Source organism: Eubalaena glacialis, chromosome 2, assembly GCF_028564815.1.
Source record: "Eubalaena glacialis isolate mEubGla1 chromosome 2, mEubGla1.1.hap2.+ XY, whole genome shotgun sequence".
Classification (NCBI taxonomy): domain Eukaryota; kingdom Metazoa; phylum Chordata; class Mammalia; order Artiodactyla; family Balaenidae; genus Eubalaena; species Eubalaena glacialis.
The window spans coordinates 110,872,922-110,891,871 of NC_083717.1; the positions used below are offsets into that span (position 1 = coordinate 110,872,922).

General features: G+C 40.4%; 1 protein-coding gene across 2 annotated transcripts in view; it reads right to left on the minus strand.

The window, feature by feature from the left end:
* Nucleotides 1–18,950, minus strand: part of EIF2AK4 (eukaryotic translation initiation factor 2 alpha kinase 4) — a 107,013-nt gene that overhangs the window by 29,588 nt on the left and 58,475 nt on the right. For both annotated transcript variants that reach the window (XM_061180527.1, XM_061180528.1), the window contains exons 14-23: nt 18,139–18,222; nt 16,262–16,384; nt 14,284–14,388; nt 12,350–12,407; nt 11,323–11,402; nt 8,445–8,546; nt 5,183–5,236; nt 2,677–2,913; nt 1,166–1,241; nt 637–758 (exon numbers count right to left, since the gene is read on the minus strand). In XM_061180527.1, coding sequence (XP_061036510.1) covers nt 637–758; nt 1,166–1,241; nt 2,677–2,913; nt 5,183–5,236; nt 8,445–8,546; nt 11,323–11,402; nt 12,350–12,407; nt 14,284–14,388; nt 16,262–16,384; nt 18,139–18,222 — 1,041 coding nt within the window. The remainder of the gene's footprint in view (nt 1–636; nt 759–1,165; nt 1,242–2,676; nt 2,914–5,182; nt 5,237–8,444; nt 8,547–11,322; nt 11,403–12,349; nt 12,408–14,283; nt 14,389–16,261; nt 16,385–18,138; nt 18,223–18,950) is intronic.

The window sequence follows — 18,950 nt, forward strand, 5'->3', positions numbered from 1 at the left end:
GAGAACTGCCTGGTTATAGCCTTTGCTCATCTCTCTACCTGTAAGTGCTTTCTGTACATTAGGGATATTAACCTCTTGTCTGTTACATGCATGTACAGTACAGATGGGCTTGTTAGCAGCCAACACCATGTGAGTGAGCAACTGGTAAGAGTATGGCTGTCAAAAGGGAACCCTGGGGATAAGAAAGCAAGCATGAGCAAAATTCAGCACACATAATTAACAGAGATGCTTGCTGTTACAAGAATTTAATTGTTCTAGACATTAGCATGTTAGAAAGCTACTGAAGACCTAGCCAAGAAATAAAGAAAAAAACTCCATTTATGTGTCTAAGTTGGCCAGGTTAGCCTGCTGTGGTCACCTGGCGAAGCTCAACACTGACATGCAGACGTGACACCTGCAATACAGGGCTCAGGTTTCTAGGGTCATAAGCACAAAGGTGGATGTACACAGGGTCAAATGTTTACCAAGTTCCCATAATGCTCTCACCCTGATAACTCCTTTAAGATTATGTTTCCTAAAGGTGACGTTAAGAATATAAGCCTAGGGGGAGATGGTGGGGGTCATCCTTTAATACAGGTGCCACCCCTGGGACCAGGCATGGCACACGCACTGACAGCAGAGTGTTCCCAGCCTCACCCGCAGGTCGAAAGGAAGCATCACCAGCATCCCGCTGTGGTCCATGAATAAGGCAGCTTCATTGTGCTCGTATATTTGCTTATTTCGGGGAAGCAGCAGTGGGGTACACAACTGGACAGCTCCTACAGCAAATGAGAAAAAATAACTAATCATCAGGTTCTCATTCTTTCCAGACGCAACTTAAAATGAACACAGACCTGACAGTTGAGTAATCTGCTACTGGGACTGTTGAAAGCAGTTTATCTTCAATTCTCTAAATGGAAAGCTCACCTAAGGTTAAGTTTGTTAATTCAGTCCTATTTCTGACTCCACAAACCAACTGTATTTTAGCGGCAAGGTTGTAATATTCAAATTTGTTTCTCCTCAGCAAGCTGAATAATAAAAATAAGCTTAAATTTCACAGGTGTCAACAACTTAGAACTGAATATAAAAGTAAAATATGGTTGCACCCAAATCCATTCATAGTACTTTCTGATGAGGAAACAAAACATCTTTTGAGAAGGCATATAATTTTTTAAAAAGGACATACCATGTCTTTTGAAGATGCGGATAATGGTTTCACCCACGTGTTGCTGTATCTTGGCTGTACGGATGGAGAAGCTGCCCTAAGATATGACCAATTGAAATGTCATCAAAGCCTAATCAAGGGATCCCCTACCATACTTTTCTGTGGCTTGCAGTAGGCATTACATTGCTTATTCCCAAGATCAAAAAGAGGTCTCAACAAGTCATTCCCCTTTTCAACATATTCAGGAGAGAAGAAACCACATGTCTTGCAACACGTCCTACTTTAGGAAGGCTGCCTAGGTTTAAAGTCCAAGCTCTTACGTTGATGTATGCCTTTCAGAGAGAGCCAGGCATATAGTACTACACAGTTCTCTCCGAGGACTTTCAGGGATACTGCAGCAGTCAAACACCTAACAGCGTCAAACCCCCTCCCATATTCTAAGGTAATTCATAGTGGGTCTCTTGAAAGCTTCAAGGCCTTTGTGTATTTTGTAAATAACTGTCTTTTTCATTTGTTTCGTATTATAAAAGTAGTACTATTTCACTATAGAAAATTTAGAAATAATAGATAAGCAAAAAACCCAAAAATTAAAAAGTCAGCCATAATCCTGCAAATGTCTAATATTGCCAGCAAAGAAAAACTGGCCCCTGAAATCTATACTGATTTTTCCACAAACCTTACCACTGCTTTCTCTACTACTCTTTTAAATTCTATTTTAAGCATACAGAAACAGAGAGAGAATATAACAAATATATGTTATTCACTCACCCACCTTTATCAAATTTTAACATTTTGCTATACTGTTTCAGACCGTTTTTGTTTTTAAACAAGAAAATGTTGAAGGCATTTGAATGTTATGTTGAACATAGATGTTGAATGTTAAACCTGCCTGTGCTTCAGAAACCACCTGGGAGCTCTGAGATTCTTGAAGTGCCTCACACTTAGATTCCAAGTCACTAGATCGGATGTAGGGCCTGAGCCTCTGTATCGTCAAAGGGCCTCACAGGTGACTTTGACGTGCAGCCAGCATTGGGAGCTATTGGCTACCGGATCTGGATCTGAGCTGGTTGGGTATTTTTGGCACTGGGCAGCTGGGCCAGGGCTCAGTCTCTAAAAGCACCGCTTCTTAATCTCTTTAGTAGGCGGTGGGTCAGGAACTCCTTCAAGTTAAGTGATTAAAAAAAGTGTGGCTCTTCCTGGAATAATGCATATGCACACATTTTGCATATACAGACCTCAGATTAAGAGCTTACGTTGGAGAAGGACCTACTGTAGAGCACAGGGAACTACATTCAATATCTTGTAATAACCCATAATGGAAAAGAATCTGAAAAAAAGAATCATATATATCCATATGAATCACTTTGCAGTACACCTGACACTAACACAACTTTGTACATCAACTGCAGTTCAATTAGAAAAAAAAAAAGAACTTATGTTGGAGACATTAAAGGACTGCATGAAAATCGAGGAAGTGACTCCACCCTTTTGTGGACCAGGTGAAGCTCTCTCGAGGCGCGGCTCAGGCCCACCTTCAGTATGTCGCTGTCGTAGGTGTAATCGACGGCGGGGGAGATGCGCTGGGAGAAGGTCTGGGCCATCACGGTGCGGTAGGCCTTCCCGCCCACGTTGGCCAGGGTGCGCTGCAGCACCTCGTGCAGCTCCGACTCCTCCATCTGGGGCGGAGGCAGCAGTTCGCTCCTGAGCAGCTCTGTGGCCGTGGGCCGCTCTGCCGGGTCGTGGTTCAACAGCCAGGAGATGACAGATTTCTACAACGAAACCCAGGCACCCCGGGGACGGGTGCAGTGGAAGGTGCTCAGGGATTCTCCTGACAAGCGGTGGTTGGTTCAGGTCCAAAAGAGACACACTTCTTCCACTTAGTTGGTGCATGTTAACTGGTATTTCTGAAATCTCTGAATTCGTCATTCTCCCCCTGTAGTTCACTATGGTCACAGAATTGTGCAACAATGTAATATGAGTCTTTCTTAAAAGAGGCCCTTCTTATACTTCCCTGCCATAAAGGACCAAAATACCCTCAACTCAACAACTACATAGAAGCAGAAGTTAGACCTTCTAAACACTGTATCTAAACTACTGTATCAAAAACGATACAAGAATATAAAGCAAGTATTTTTAGGTGCTTAATTTTAGTATAAACTATAACGCGTAGGAGCTTCTAGAATCTCTAAAGCAGTATAAAACAGCTTTTCATTTTTCATTCTCCATTTATGTTATCTGTATTGATACCACTCCCTTGAATTCTCTTATGTTACTGGTTTATTATACCTTCACAGCTATTACCTGATTAAGCAGGGAACTATTTGAAGGCAATGTAAACCTTTGAAAGGCTCCATAATGATTCTGTAACTCTTTTGTTTATAATGAAGATTTATAAGGAGTTAGAGGAATACCTGAGATCAGAAAATCTCAATTTTTAATGAACCTCATTAAGCATTTTCTAATCACGTAACTTTAAAATACCCTCCCCCAAATCCCTACCCTTGGTTTTAGGCTAAAATAAAAACACAGGTAATTATTTTTCACATAAAGAAGGGAACTGACATGATATAACTTTATGAAAATTTATGTTAAATTAAACTGGTAAAAATAATATCCTATTCAGCAAAACAGACTGTATGTAATACTGCTTAATTTCTGTATGTGGCAACAACTGTGTTATACTCAGTCTACAAGCATTTTCTATGCTGCCCCCTTTCAGATAAAAAGCAACAATGTGACATGGGAGGTGGCTGTGGCACTGCTTGTGGTGCTAAGTTTATACAGCCCAAATGCAAATGCTCAAGGGTGCCCGGTAAGTCCCTGTGACAGGAGGGCAATCACTGTCGTGACAAATGGTGTGTATAGTTGCACTTGTGTCTGTGGTTTAAGTTCCTACACCACCACAGCTGCCAACATGAGGAAATAATGAATAAGACTGACCTTGTTACAGGGAAAGGCTGGGATATGAATATTTACTTATGACACCCCAAAACATGGGGAACAATTCAGTTCGAATCAATGGTAACAGCTAACAAAAGAAGTAGAAACACAACTCAATGTATTTTCTAATGGTTCTTTACTAATTCAATAGTTGAGGCAGAATGGGTCCCTCGAGCCATAAACAAATGTCACATTAAACGCTACTGAATTACAGGATGTTAGTGCTAATATAAATAAAGGGTACTTAATACCTTTATTTTACAGGGGAGGAAAATTAAAGTCTAGAAAAGTTAAGTGACTTGTCCATCCAGATACATAACCAATAATCAAGAAACAGCAAATTAATGCAATGTTCTAGCTAGGTTTCTGTTCTCAACATTAATAATTTAAATAAGGGATTTTGCCTTGATTATAATTGTTAAGAAGTCAGTTTAAGGAATAAACTTCTACATGACAAGAGTATTAACCATGGAAGGCTTCACTAAGACAAAAAGCCAGCATTAAGAAGAAAGGTACACCAGAAGCACTATAATAAATTCACTAATGATTCTTTCATATTAGCCAGATGCCAATATTTACTATGACATGAGTTATACACACACACACACACACACACACACACACACACACTTGCAGTATGGAAGAGAAATTATTTTGTTTTAAATTACTGTAACGTCTGGCTGTCTAGTCTTCCCCTTTACAATTTGAGCTACTTTACCATAAGACAGAACAAAATTGTAGTTTTAAGATATATTCTTCTTTTCTTAAAGTTCCAAGCTTTATCTAAAACAATGAGCTGTAAGAGCATTCTCTTTTTTTCAGTAGCTAAGCCAAGGGTCCAAACAGTACTTCAAAAGCATCATGAATCACAAAAAAGAACCCTGTAGTTTGTTAATTTTCTATGTCAGCCCTTGGCATTTTTATGGTGTATTTCAAGTCTAAATACATTTTAAGTACTCCATCTTTCGATATTTTTTCCCCACGTTGTTCCCATGACACAAGAGAATGAGTGGCAGAAGATTACTAATTGAAGAAGAAGAAAAAGAGTAATTAAAACCCAAGAGTGAGAACACAGTAATTAAAGCATCAGAAAATTACCTGCTTTGTATGCTCTCCATCATCGAAGTCTTCTGGAAACTTAGGCGAAGTAGGCTAAAAAAAATATTATATTCAAATCAGCAAGTGCTTGGCAGACTGCCACAGTGCCACATTTTATTCACCAGAGGTAAGAAAATCAAATACAGAATGAAAATTTGCTAACAAGGGAAGACGGATGTGAAACTCATCATGAAACCCAACGCCCATCCTTCCAAGGACATTCGTATTATCTTAATACTTACTTCACCCAAATGACAGCCTAGGTGACAGAAAGCACCTCATTTGAGGACAAAGTATTTAAAATCGAATGGCTTCAGGGAAAGACAAAGTAGCTTTATTAAACAAACAGATTAAAAAAGGGTTGAAATACCAAACCATCAATACCGAGTAAGAGAAAAACAACACAAAAACCTCTAGCCCCAAATTTCTCACCTTTCTGGTAAATAAGACCTCAGTCGTAACATTAACTTGGCAGCTGAGATATTCTTGAAATGAGGGAACAAACATGAATTTTAGACTAAGGAAAGGCACTCCACCAAGGACATAGTCCATGAAGAGCATTCCAAGTCAAGGCAAGGACACAGTAATCACTTCATTTCCTCTGATACATTTTGATACATTATGAACACAGCTGCCCTCTGATACATTATGAACACAGCTGCCCACGCTGTTCTGGCAGTTAAACCATTAAACTCTTTTCCAAGATATCTAGTGGAGTATTCTTAGTTACGCTGTATGTGATTTACCCTAACAGACATGCCTGCTTGGCTCTGCTCAGAAAGGAAGAGGAAGACTCTCCGTATCTCTTGCTCATGAATATGTGAATCTAAATCACCCTCACTCAAACCTTATTCTCCACTGTCATCTTAATGCCATTTCCAATAGGCATCCTGGACCTCGCACACTAACATGAGTCCCTTTTAGTTTGGGCAATGACAGTTTAGTTTGGGCCAATTGATCCTTTGGGCAAGGATCAATCCCAAGAACACAAATGGAGATCTCACTGGGAAAAAAATTCAAGTGGCTGACATTTTCCCCAGACCCCGTTTACCTTCTGGTCATGGTGGTATTCTTTAGGCATTACTACACCAGGTCCATTCAGCTGGAACCTTTAATTTCTAGAGCTAAATATCCATTATCCTTATAACCCATTCCCACTGCTGTAACTATATTGATATTATGCAAAATTTTTGGATTCCTCCTTTGCTTTAAAATCAAGAGTAGAGATAGCCTCATCCACCAGAGGGCAGACAGCAGAAGCAAGAAGAACTACAGTCCTGCAGCCTGTGGAACAAAAACCACATTCACAGAAAGACAGACAAGATGAAAAGGCAGAGGGCTATGTACCAGAGGAAGGAACAAGATAAAACCCCAGAAAAACAACTAAATGAAGTGGAGATAGGCAACCTTCCAGAAAAAGAATTCAGAATAATGATAGTGAAGATGATCCAGGACCTCGGAAAAAGAATGGAGGCAAAGATCGAGAAGATGCAAGAAATGTTTAACAAAGACCTAGACGAATTAAAGAACAAACAGAGAATTAAAGAACAAACAGAGATGAATACAATAACTGAAATGAAACCTACACTAGAAGGAATCAACAGCAGAATAACTGAGGCAGAAGAACGGATAAGTGACCTGGAAGACAGAATGGTGGAATTCACTATAAAGGAGACAAGCATATACAATGGAGAAAAGACAGTCTCTTCAATAAGTCATGCTGGGAAAACTGGACAGCTACATGTAAAAGAATGAAATTAGAACACTCCCTAACACCATACACAAAAATAAACTCAAAATGGATTCGAGACCTAAATGTAAGACTGGACACTATCAAACTCTTAGAGGAAAATATAGGAAGAACACTCTTTGACATAAATCACAGCAAGATCTTTTTTGATCCACCTCCTAGAGTAATGGAAACAAAAACAAAAATAAACAAATGGGACCTAATGAAACTTAAAAGCTTTTGCACAGCAAAGGAAACCATAAACAAGACGAAAAGACAACCCCCAGAATGGGAGAAAATATTTGCAAACGAATCAACGGAAAAAGAATTAATCCCCAAAATATATAAACAGCTCATGCAGCTCAATATTAAAGAAACAAACAACCCAATCCAAAAATGGGCAAAAGACCTAAATAGACATTTCTCCAAAGAAGACATAGAGATGGCCAAGAAGCACATGAAAAGCTGCTCAACATCACTAATTATTAGAGAAACGCAAATCAAAACTACAATGAGGTATCACCTCACACCAGTTAGAATGGGCATCATCAGAAAATCTACAAACAACAAATGCTGGAGAGGGTGTGGAGAAAAGGGAACCCTCTTGCACTGTCGGTGGGAATGTAAATTGATACAGCCACTATGGAGAATAGTATGGAAGTGTCTTAAAAAACTAAAAAGAGAATTACCATATGACCCAGCAATCCCACTACTGGGCATATACCCAGAGAAAACCATAATTCAAAAAGACACATGCACCCCAATGTTCACTGCAGCGCTATAGCCAGCGCTATAGCCAGCGCTATAGCCAGCGCTATAGCCAGGTCGTGGAAGCAACCTAAATGCCCATCGACAGATGAATGGATAAAGAAGTTGTGGTACATATATACAATGGAATATTACTCAGCCATAAAAAGGAACGAAATTGAGTCATTTGTTGAGACGTGGATGGATCTAGAGACTGTCATACAGAGTGAAGTAAGTCAGAAGGAGAAAAACAGATACCGTATATTAACGCATGTATGTGGAACCTAGAAAAATGGTAGAGATGAACTGGTCTCCAGGGCAGAAGTTGAGACACAGATGTAGAGAACAAACGTATGGACACCAAGGGGGAAAAAAGCGGAGGGGTGGGGATGGTGGTGTGCTGAATTGGGCGATTGGGATTGACATGTATACACTGATGTGTATAAAATTGATGACTGATAAGAACCTGCTGTATAAAAAAATAAATTAAATAAAATTAAAAAATTAAAAAAAAAATCAAGAGTAATCTCAAAATATTTTTAAAAAGGATAACCTAGCAATATCTTCAAGTATGATTCCAAAAATAAATAAAACTGGGGTAAGTTTCTTATCATTGTAAGTGCATAAGCAGAGGTGGATTTCCATTTACTAGAAATATAGAAAATTATAGTAGGACCACTTCTTTCTATATTATAAATACCAGAAAAATACCCTGCATCAAATTCTAATGTCCATGCTAAGATTCAGGTTATTGGAAACTGAGGCATTAAAACATCTGATACATACATCTCTGAGTTGGTTGAGAACAAAGATCCTTTCTGAGGCTGTGATCATGGGATGATAGCACATCTCAAAGAAGATAATTCCCAGGCTGAAGAGATCCACTTTCTGAGGAGGAAAAAGAATTTTATTTAGAGCCTAGATATGAAAGCATAATCCACTAGGGAATTATAGGATGAGCACTGTTAGTTGGGATGTTTGCATAAGTGAAAATAAGCCACACTAGAAAAAATTCGCTTTGTTCTAAAAAAAAAAATTATAGGTGTAAAATATAGATGAGAGACATATTTACTTTTAGATGATAAAATATTTGGCATGACTTCAATGTTTTTCTTAAAAATTAATTGTAACCGGTTTAGCTATACACATAGACATAGATAACCACTGGCCACACGCTGAGGATAATCACTACAGAGCAAGGACAACCGAGATCTGTTGAAAGAATTTGCTTTGCATCTTTACTAATCATTGCAAAAGAGAAACACAGACCGCACTCTGCAGCTGATAGCAAAGGTCAGCTACTGATTGCAAAGCCATACCAACAAGGTCAGAAGCACAGCACAACAGAAATATCGTGACGACTCCTAACAAAATATGGAAGTGTAAGTAAAGAAGGTAAAAGGGCAAGTCAGTGCAGAGTCTCAAGTAGGGAGCTGTCGAGGGGAAGAAGGAGGTCAGAAGGCCCTGTGCCTGCGGCAGCTGAGCACAAGCCGGCTGAACAGGAGACTGCTCGTGGTAAACTGCACACAGGCACAGGAGCCACTTTCAAGGAAAACGTCAATGAATTTGGACTCAAGGATTAGTAGGAGAGCCTCTGCAACCAGTGACCTCCAAAGTCTTAAAAACAAACATTCATTGTGTCATTTCCTACACACGTTAGCGGTAGAAAAATGTACATACTGAACGGAACATACCGAAAAGCACCAAGAATACAATAGCAACCACCCATAATCCCACTGCTTAAGGATATTTACAATTGATGGCTAAGATACGCTCTTTCGGTGGGTTTTTTTAAATGTCTACACGCACACACACACTATAAAACTAGAACCACACTGTCGTTTGTAACTTTTATTCCCTTAATATAGCAAGAATATTTTTATACTATAATGTCATTTTTCTAAAACCGGCCTCTGATATTTTAATGACATATTCAATTACATGGATGTCCCATAATTTATTTAACCAGTTCCCTATTTTTTAAATGCTTGTTATTTTTCATTGTTATAAACAACGCTGTGACAAACCCCTTTTACACCAATCTTTTTGAATGTCCCTGGTTGTTTCCTTACGATACGTTTCAAAAGGTGGACGTGCTGGGCCAAAGGGTAAGGTCCTTTTAAGGATTTCATTATACTCTTACAAACCAAACGCAGAAAGATGACACTAAAGGTGCCTCCCCCTCCCTCAGGGTGGGCGTGTCCATCTCCACACACCCTCACCCTCACCGGGTATTTGGAGGTCTGCTTCAACTCTGTCACTACCAAGTGCTCCCTGTCAGAACCAAAACCCAGGCTTCAGTTGCCACTGCTAGCTTGAAAATATGCTTTAATGTGAATTCCCTGCCTCATGTATTTTAAAAATTTAGCTCTACAGTCTTGCCTGAAGTGATCTCATCCAGTCTCATGGCTTTAAATCCCATCTGTGTGCTAGTGGCTCTCAAATTTATACCTCTGACTCTGATCTTTCTTCTGAACTCAAGTCTTGAGTCCCTAACAGCTGACTGGAGCTCTCTAATCGGATTTCTCATCAGGCATTTCAAATTAAACATGCCCTAGACGGAATATTCCTGCCGTCTTCTCCTCCATCTCCCAGGTCTTTCCTCATGGTTCCTTAGCTCAGTCAACTTCCCTTCCCCCAGCCACTCCAGGCAGAAACCTGAGCACTGTCCTGTTTTCCTTTCTTTTCCTCACCCAACACCCACTCCATTAGGAAAACCTGTCAATTCCCCCCCAACATGTATTTCATATCTGCACACTTCTCCCCGTCTCTACTGCCACCACTCTGGTCCCAGCTCAGCCGCCCCACCTGGACTCCTGCCAAGCCTCCGGCAGCAGCTAGAGTGAACTCTCTCGCTCAACATCCTTCAGGCGCTGCCCGTGCACATCGCTTCTCATGGCTAAGCTGGCCCTGCATCATCTGACCCTGGCCTTCCCTTCAGCTTCGCTTCGTGCCTCTCGCCCTCATAGCTCTCACCACGCTGCAGCCACATTGACCTTCTCTCTGACTGTCCTAAGTGCGCCACGCTACCTCTCAGCCACAGTCTTCTCTCTGTGCATGCTATTTCCTCTGCTTACCCCTCTTCTCTCCCAGCCAAGCTCCAGCCCCCAACTTTGCATGGCTTCTCCCCCCTTTCCTCCTTTATCCTGAAACCCATCCTCTTGGGGAGGCTTTCTCTAGTCAGTCGACCTAAAGATGATGTCTTTCACTGTTCTCTGGTCACTGGACTCCATTTCTTTTCTTCTTAGTTCCTACAGAGTTTGTGATTTAAAATTTTTTTATTTGTTTACTGTCTGTTTCATCCACCATCATCCACCAATGGACAAGCTCCTGGAGGGCTGGAATAAGATGTCTTATTACTTGATTGCCTTGTTCCCTGTGTTCCTGGGGCCTGGCCCAGGACCAGTTAGTTCAAATCTTCTTTAGATGGATGGAGGGACTGTAAGCTCCTTGGCAAGAACAGTGCCAGCTTCAGACACTGTCCTTGGGCGTCACGTGTCCTATTTGGAGCAGTTGCTCAATAGACACGTGGATATATATTGAGTGCATGAATGTTCCTGACTATTTCAGCTGGTAACTAAACCCCAAATGCTGTAATCTTGATATTCTTACTATTACCTCTCTCTTGAGATCTTTCCTTTTCCCCAAAAGCCTTCCTCTTTACCTGGTTGTATGCAGATTTGGTGCTGCCTTGGACCTCTGGGCTTACATATAAAGCAGTGCCAACCATCCCAGTCAAATGACCTGCATGGAAGAAGGAAGAGGGAAGGATTTCCAATAACAGGACTTAGAGATAAGGCAAATTTTTAACAAAACAAAACAAAAAAAGTTTCTTAAGAGTGAGATATGGTCTGTTAATTGTTTACACTATTCACAGGAAGAAGCAGCATGCATTTCACCAAGCTATTAACCCTAAATCGTGGATGGCCGCACACTTTGTTCCACACAGGATGGCTTTGCTGTGGTAAAGGGGCAGTGCCAGGCAGGAAGACCCCAGATGGCCCAGGTCATGAGGTAACCTCCTATTACCACCTGGGGTCAAAGTATAACTGCCTACCCAGAGGAGTAAATTATTCTAATTGAAAGTCTAATTTCTTAGAGTTCTGAAGAACAATCTATATAGAGAAAAGGGAAAAAAATGAAAGCATTTTCATAATTTTGTTAATTTAATGAATAATTATAATTTGCTTTAGAATAAAATCTTCACAAATGAAAAAAAGGTTTCACTTTGAGAAATTTTATTCTGTACTGCATATTTAAAATTTTCCTGGACTTCCCTGGCGGTCCAGTGGTTAAGACTCTGCACTTCCACTGCAGGGGGCACGGGTTTGAACCCTGGTCAGGGAACTAAGATCCCTACATGCTGCATGGCGTGCTCCCCCCCAAAAAAATAATAATAAAATGAAATTTTCCTAAGAGGGTAGATCTTATGCTAAGTGTTCTTATCACAAAATTAATAATAATAGTAATAATAAATAAGAGGGCAGGAAGAAACTTGGAGGTGATGGATATGTTTATGGCATAGATTGTGGTGATGCTTTCTTAGGTGTGTATGTACCTCTAAACTCCTCAGGTTGTATACATTACATATGTAAAGTTTTTGTATGTTAAAAAAAGATAAAAGAGAAAAAAAGAAATTTTGTGGATTGCTTGTTAACACACTAATTAAATATACAGTCTTCTGGATTTACCTGAAGGGTCTGATTTAATCAAGTGATCTCCTGATGTATCCTCTTGTTTGCCGTCAGCCTAAAAATTCAAGTAAGCCAAATAACAAATTAAAATGTTATATTATTCCACAGGAATGGATTATCATTTCTAAATGAAGACTGACTGAAAAATATTACGCAGAAACCAGAATAACTATAATAATGCTTTTTTGAGCTTTAAATTTTTTTTAGTTTAGTTAGCCTACTAATGCAGGGCTCACTGGAAACCCCAATGAGATCAAGGAGAAGGGCAATTCACCGCAGAACTCCTTCATGGCAGAACCCCCTGAAAACTTACCTAAACTAATTTATTTTCATATTTCAAATGCCAAAACAATCTATTTACTGGGAAGAGTAAAGGTATATTAATAACAACAAACTCACTTTCTAACTTTTCTAATTTTCCCACTGGGTCAATTTTTACTCTTTTTTCCAAGAGGCTGGTCACCAAATATGTTCCACTGTCACTGCTAATACCTCTTAGGTAGCCTCACTTCTTCCACTGTATCTGTGACAGCCCTGTTTCCTGCATTCCCCCAAATCACTATTTTTTGGACATCTCTCCACAGATTCCTATCACGAGCACTGCCATCAATAACAAGAGCTCTAATATTCGTAGAGCCAGGCAATGTTCCAGGGCTTTACCTATATTCTTATTTTATCCTGGTGACAACTTTGAAGCTGGTACTTGTATTAGGCACATTTTATGGAAAGAATATTAAGAGGTTAAGTAACGTGCCCAAGGATTCTAGCCCAGGGCAGTGGGCCTCCAGAGTCTGTGCTCTTATCTACCTCCTTACTATTACAGCCTACAGATATCAAGTTACATTTGTTAGTTTGGGGATCAAATCCCCATAGAGCCCTTCCTTGGTCTTAGCACTCTTCAAATTCCCCAGTGCTCTGGTCAGGACCATGTCCTTACTGTCCCCCTTCCATTTCCTCCCTCTCTGCTCCTTCTAACCTCACCTTCTACTTTAACCCCTGAGGTTTTTCTCACCATTAATCCAAATCCTAGTTTCTTTTTTTGACCACCCTTATAATTAACTGCATTTACCACAGATTTTGGTGCCTAATCTCTGGCTTATGATGTTAAGTAAAACTCTTCCCCCAGCACTCAAGGCCTGACACCTCCAAGAATCCCCAACCTTCAAGCATCTTCTCTCACTGCTCCCCTACACCTCATAGTTTCAACCAACCAGACAACATGCTGGCCTTCAACAATCATGTCTGCTTACCCCAGGGCCTTTGCTTATGCTGTTCTTTCTCTCGGGAACCCCCTACCCTGGCGTCACCAAGCCCTGCCCTCAGTCTCAGCCTACTGGACTCCCACCATCCTTTAAGGCTCATCTGAAATACTGTTTTCTTTATACAGCCCTTCTTGATCCTCATAACCAAATGCAAATTTTCTCCTGTTTTTAAGTCTTATATGACAATTTCTCTCACCTCACATTATTTTAGCTTTGTATGTTTAACAACTACTCTACAGTGTTGTGAAGAAGAGCATCAATACTTTCCGATTTATGTTGTCTAGAATTCATTCTTCTGATGTTTTACGGTTTTTGAGCCTTATTTCCTTAAGCTAACTAAAAGCCCATTGAGTGTAAAGCATCTAGCCCAGTGCCTGGCATGGTAGACCAAAACACCAAATTGTTTCATAAAGTATTTCATGCCTTTGACCTAAATATCACCCACAAACTAATAATTGTATGTCTCTCAAGTGGAACGCACTCACTAAAACGTATTCACAATTTCAAAGCCTGCAGGATCATTTGCAGCTGCTCCTTCAGACTTGTATACTTTCCTGGGGATTACACAGCAGAGTTCAGGGAACTCATAGTCATGAGAATGTTAGAAGACAGGATAATTAAGGCACATGGGTCCATTTTCAGGCACACTTGAATTAAAAAAATACTCACAGCAAAGGCTAGATGGTCTGTCGCCAAACCAAAATCACCTATTTTTACATGGTCATCAGAATCCAAAAAAATGTTGACAGGCTTCAAATCTCGGTGAATCATTCCCTGATGGAAAAGAGCAAAGAAACCAACAATTTTTTCCCAAACATAACTTATATCATACCTGTTTCCTCATTTGAAAGGCCAACCTAGTGATGAAAACTGGATGAGGTCTTCTCATGCAGACCATGCTAGTCCAGGCTGTCTGACCTCCGCAATGTCTCCCAAATGTCCTGCCAATGACCTTGCCACCCTCTCCCAATCTACCTGCTGGTGGTCCTGATCAGGTCCAATCCAAATGGTTCCCTTTGGCATCCAAGACCACTGTCTATCAGGTTCACCGTGATCTTTCTCTCTATTGTATCACAAAACCCTTGCTCTGGTCAGGGAGACACACACCATTTTCATTCCTTCTTCTACTCCTTTCTTCAGGCTACCCGCCCTGCCCAGGCTTTTCTCCACTCATTGGAACTGTATCAATATTTACAAGTGCCAACTCATTCATGAAGACTTCCACAGTAATTCTAATAATTCAACTTTGCATTCCCAGCACACCAGGTAAGTGCTCAATGATTACTTGTTACGTGAACACTACTTTCTCCCCTTCCTAATAGCATCCTCATCATGCTTACTGTTTCCGGTACTATAATACAGGAAATAAATGTAATAAAAACACTTTATGGTGTGATCTCTCTCACTGTTACATGAAGGTAAATTTCGGCTCCCTCAAAAAAACAGGAAGTCCCTCTCAAGTATGGGGTTTGTCATACACTTGTGCCTTTCTCTATTTCTAGGTTTGGCACAGTGTTAGACACCCAACAAATGGTTGGCAGGTACTGAGCAGATTAGATGGCAAGGAAGACAGTGCACGGAGCACGGTTCTAGGACCCCAGGATGCTAGCACAGTAATAGAGCTCTAATGACCTTCATTAGAGCTCATTTTTATGTCCAACCTTGCAAATTCCACTTCCATCAAATCATTTATAAACTAGACATCTGTAAATTATAGTCCTGGCTTTTTAGTACAAATATGGTACAGTATAAATATTTTAAGGTTAAAGAAAATTGAGGCAAAGGAAAAAACGTATTTACACTAACACATTAGACAATCCCATTTTTAAAATGTAAGAAGTGTTTCATCTTGAAGCTAGGTCCATTAGCATTTACATCGTGATGACAATTTCTAGCTCTACAGTGACATTTTATACATGTGGCAAACTATGTTAGTCTCATCTCTACCCTTGCTAGATGACTTTCTAATTTTCCCATGTTCCTAGGAAAGGTAGCACTGAGTCAGAATCACATATCTTGGCAGGTATTAATCACACTCTCACTTTATCTAAACCACTCAAGGAATCATCCCCATGTTCCATACATGTTCAATTATTTCCACCTAACCTGGAGGCTGGCAAACTTTTTCTGTAAAGGGCCAGACAGTAAATCTTTTAGGCTTTATGGGCCACACAGTCTCTGCCACAACTACTCAACTCCACAGTGGCAGCACAAGAACAGCCACAGGCAACACATAAACTGGTATGGCCCTGTTCCAATACAACGTTATTTATGGACACATTTGAATTTCATAGAATGTTCAGGTATCATGAAATATTACCCTTCTTTCAATTTTTTACAACCATTTAAAAATGTAAAGGCCAGTCTTAGCTCACAGGCTGAACAGAAGCAGGTAGGGAGTTAGATTTGACCCATGGGCTATAGTTTGCTGACCCCTCTTCTATCCTTCAATGCTTTCTTTGAACTTTGATGCTTTATACTATTTTCTCGTCTTTTGATATGTTCTATTTCCTATAAAAATAGATTATTTCAACATACCCATAATTTTCCCTCTATTTTAGGTTTTCTCAAATCTCACAATATTTGATTTTGTCATAAATTTTATGTAAACGTAAGTTTTTCAGATATAAAATGTGGCAAAGTTTACTTTTTCATGGATATAAGCCAATCCATCCAGAATCTCTCGGAAAAGCCTCCAGAGCCTGACGGTGTCTCGATATAGTCCCTGGTCAATGGTGTCACGTAAAGTGCTCTTTTCACAGTACTCCATCTATGGACAAGAACAAACCAGGCAGGATTTGATGGTGTAGAGTTTCAATTAAGGAGGACAATGGCAATTAATGTAATCCCCAATTTTAAAACGTGTACCACGGATTTTAAATACTTATGGAAAAGGCTTATTTTTTTTTAATTAAAAAAAGAAACCAACGGTATTAAAAAAAATTGGGAAGAAATATGCATAATCTTAGCACCCCAACAAAATCATTTTTATTTTTTATATTATTGTTCATTAAAAAAATAAGACTTTAAAATCCTTGTCACATATAATATGAAAACACTTAGAATTAAGTAAAATTTTATTTTTTGTTTTACAAGATTGTTTCCAAACCCAAATTTCCAAGAAGGGCTAATTAATAATCCAATGATGTCATTAGCCTTTCTCATTTGCATGTTAAATTAATGACAATGACCTTCAAGTCTAGAGCAAAACATTGTAAATATCAAAACATTTAAGAAAGGGCTCTATCTCATCCTTCTCAAGTGTATTTATCTATCAGAAAACAATGCAATATCATTTAAACCTTAGAGCAACAGGCATTTGATTTATGAAACTAGCCTATGTTTCAAACCAGTGCCACAGTTGAGATTTCTCATGAAGAAGGACGTTCTTGTTTTCAAAGAGGGGAACATGTCATTTTAAATGAGAGGAATATCCTCTCATGCTCAGAATAACATCTACAAACTCTGACTCATCCTCCAGGCCTCCCTCCCACACCAAGATCCTACCACACCTCACGTACCTCTGCTAGGTACTTCTGTCTCACTGTAACTGTTTACAGCGTAATGGCATGTAGTAGATACTCAACAGTTAGCGGTTTGGGGGACAAATGCTTTATCATGTGTATGAGTGGTTTATGTTTAGGGAAAACCTAAAACCCGCTGCAACCCCAGGAAAGCAACCACCTAACTAGACTCTTTTGAAACGTTACATTTGTCTGAGGGCTCCTTCTTGGGCATAGAACTGTATCTCACATTTAAAGATCTGCCTCCATGCAGATGTGACTGAAAACACTAATAATGACTCACGGTCCTGTTCACTTGGGCCAGAGGCAAGTTTTCCGCTTCGGTTTGTGGCTGTCCCTCTGACCACTGTCCAGAATGCGTCCCTCGGGAGCATGAGCAGGACAAAGCCTATAAGCTTCCCTTTAGCAATGCCTCACTGGAGCTGGTTCTCCTGTCCCTCAGGGGTTCCAGGACAAGCCACCTTCCTAAAACCAGGTTGGTGTTTCTTCTGTACACACGAGGATGTATGTGCCTCGTACCTTGCTTGTCCAGATTTAACTTGTTAGACAAAGTAGAGTTTCTGTACGTGCACAGTCTAGTGCTTATGGAACTCAGGTGGGTTCTAATTACTTCGCATATGTTATTTCGTTTATTCTGCACAAGCCATTGAGGTAACTGCTACTGTTTAATTTACAGGTGGGGAACCTGGGACATAGAATGCTGAAGAACCGTGCCTGAGCTCACAAAGCTGTGACCGGTGGATCCAGGATGTGAACTTACACAGCGTAAGTAAGTCCAGAGCTGGAACCACTGCCCTGTGCCATCTCCTGCTACGGTACAGGAGAGCATGGGTTAAAGGCAGGGGGAAAGGGCCTCCATGCTATAATCCTCTCTGGCCAATTAATCTCTGGCAGTGCGGTGAGCCCTCTTTGCTCGCTCTCTTGCTCTCATCTCCCGAAACCTACCCACCAGCAACTACTGGGAGTTGCCGTGTCACTGAGCTGCATGCCAGGGCCTCACCTGGATGTAGAGGTAGTGCACAGCCTCAGTGGCTGCCGGTGGCTCCCTTTCATGGCAACTGTTCTTTCCATTGCAATCTTCATCCTAACCCAAGAGGAACACACGAGAGCTCAAAATGAGGCTGAATGAAACAAGATCATCACCACCACCAAGTCGTTTGTTCCTGCCCCTACCACATACATAGTTATCCTGCTGCCTTAGAGGGAAGGTGAGAGAGCAGAATAACAACCACTGTCCTTTAGATGCTTACAGCATTTAAAAGGCAATTCTACCAATACCAGAATCTAATGCACAGTTTACAGGTCTGTTACTGTACAGAACAATGATGGGGACAATAGGAAACAGGTGGGTATTAAAGGTAATCCACAGAAAGGCTCTCAGTCAATTCCTTCTCACCACTTGCTATCTTTCTATGGATAAGAAGGGTAGAATGTATACAGGCTAATATTTTAAGGCTTCAGTTTTATTGGAATGCCTACCTTTGATGGTAGGCTTACTTTGGAAACAGAAGATGAGAAATCCATCTTTAGCTAAAACAATTTAAATGCGATCACATTACCAGACGGCACACTGCCCTCGGCTACAGCACTGAAGAACCACCACCCAGCTGCCACTTAGGGTGACCGATCCTCTACACTACTTTTCCACGTGGTTAGTCTGCTAGACCCCTACAGCTGTTTTTCTAACTCATGTCCCTTAAAAAAAAATTCTTTCTTCTTCTAATAGACATATTTAAATACTCCCTCCTACCCCCAAGTATGGGAAAGCATTAGGTAGCATTTGACTGTTTCTGATCTGCACTTTTTGTGTGG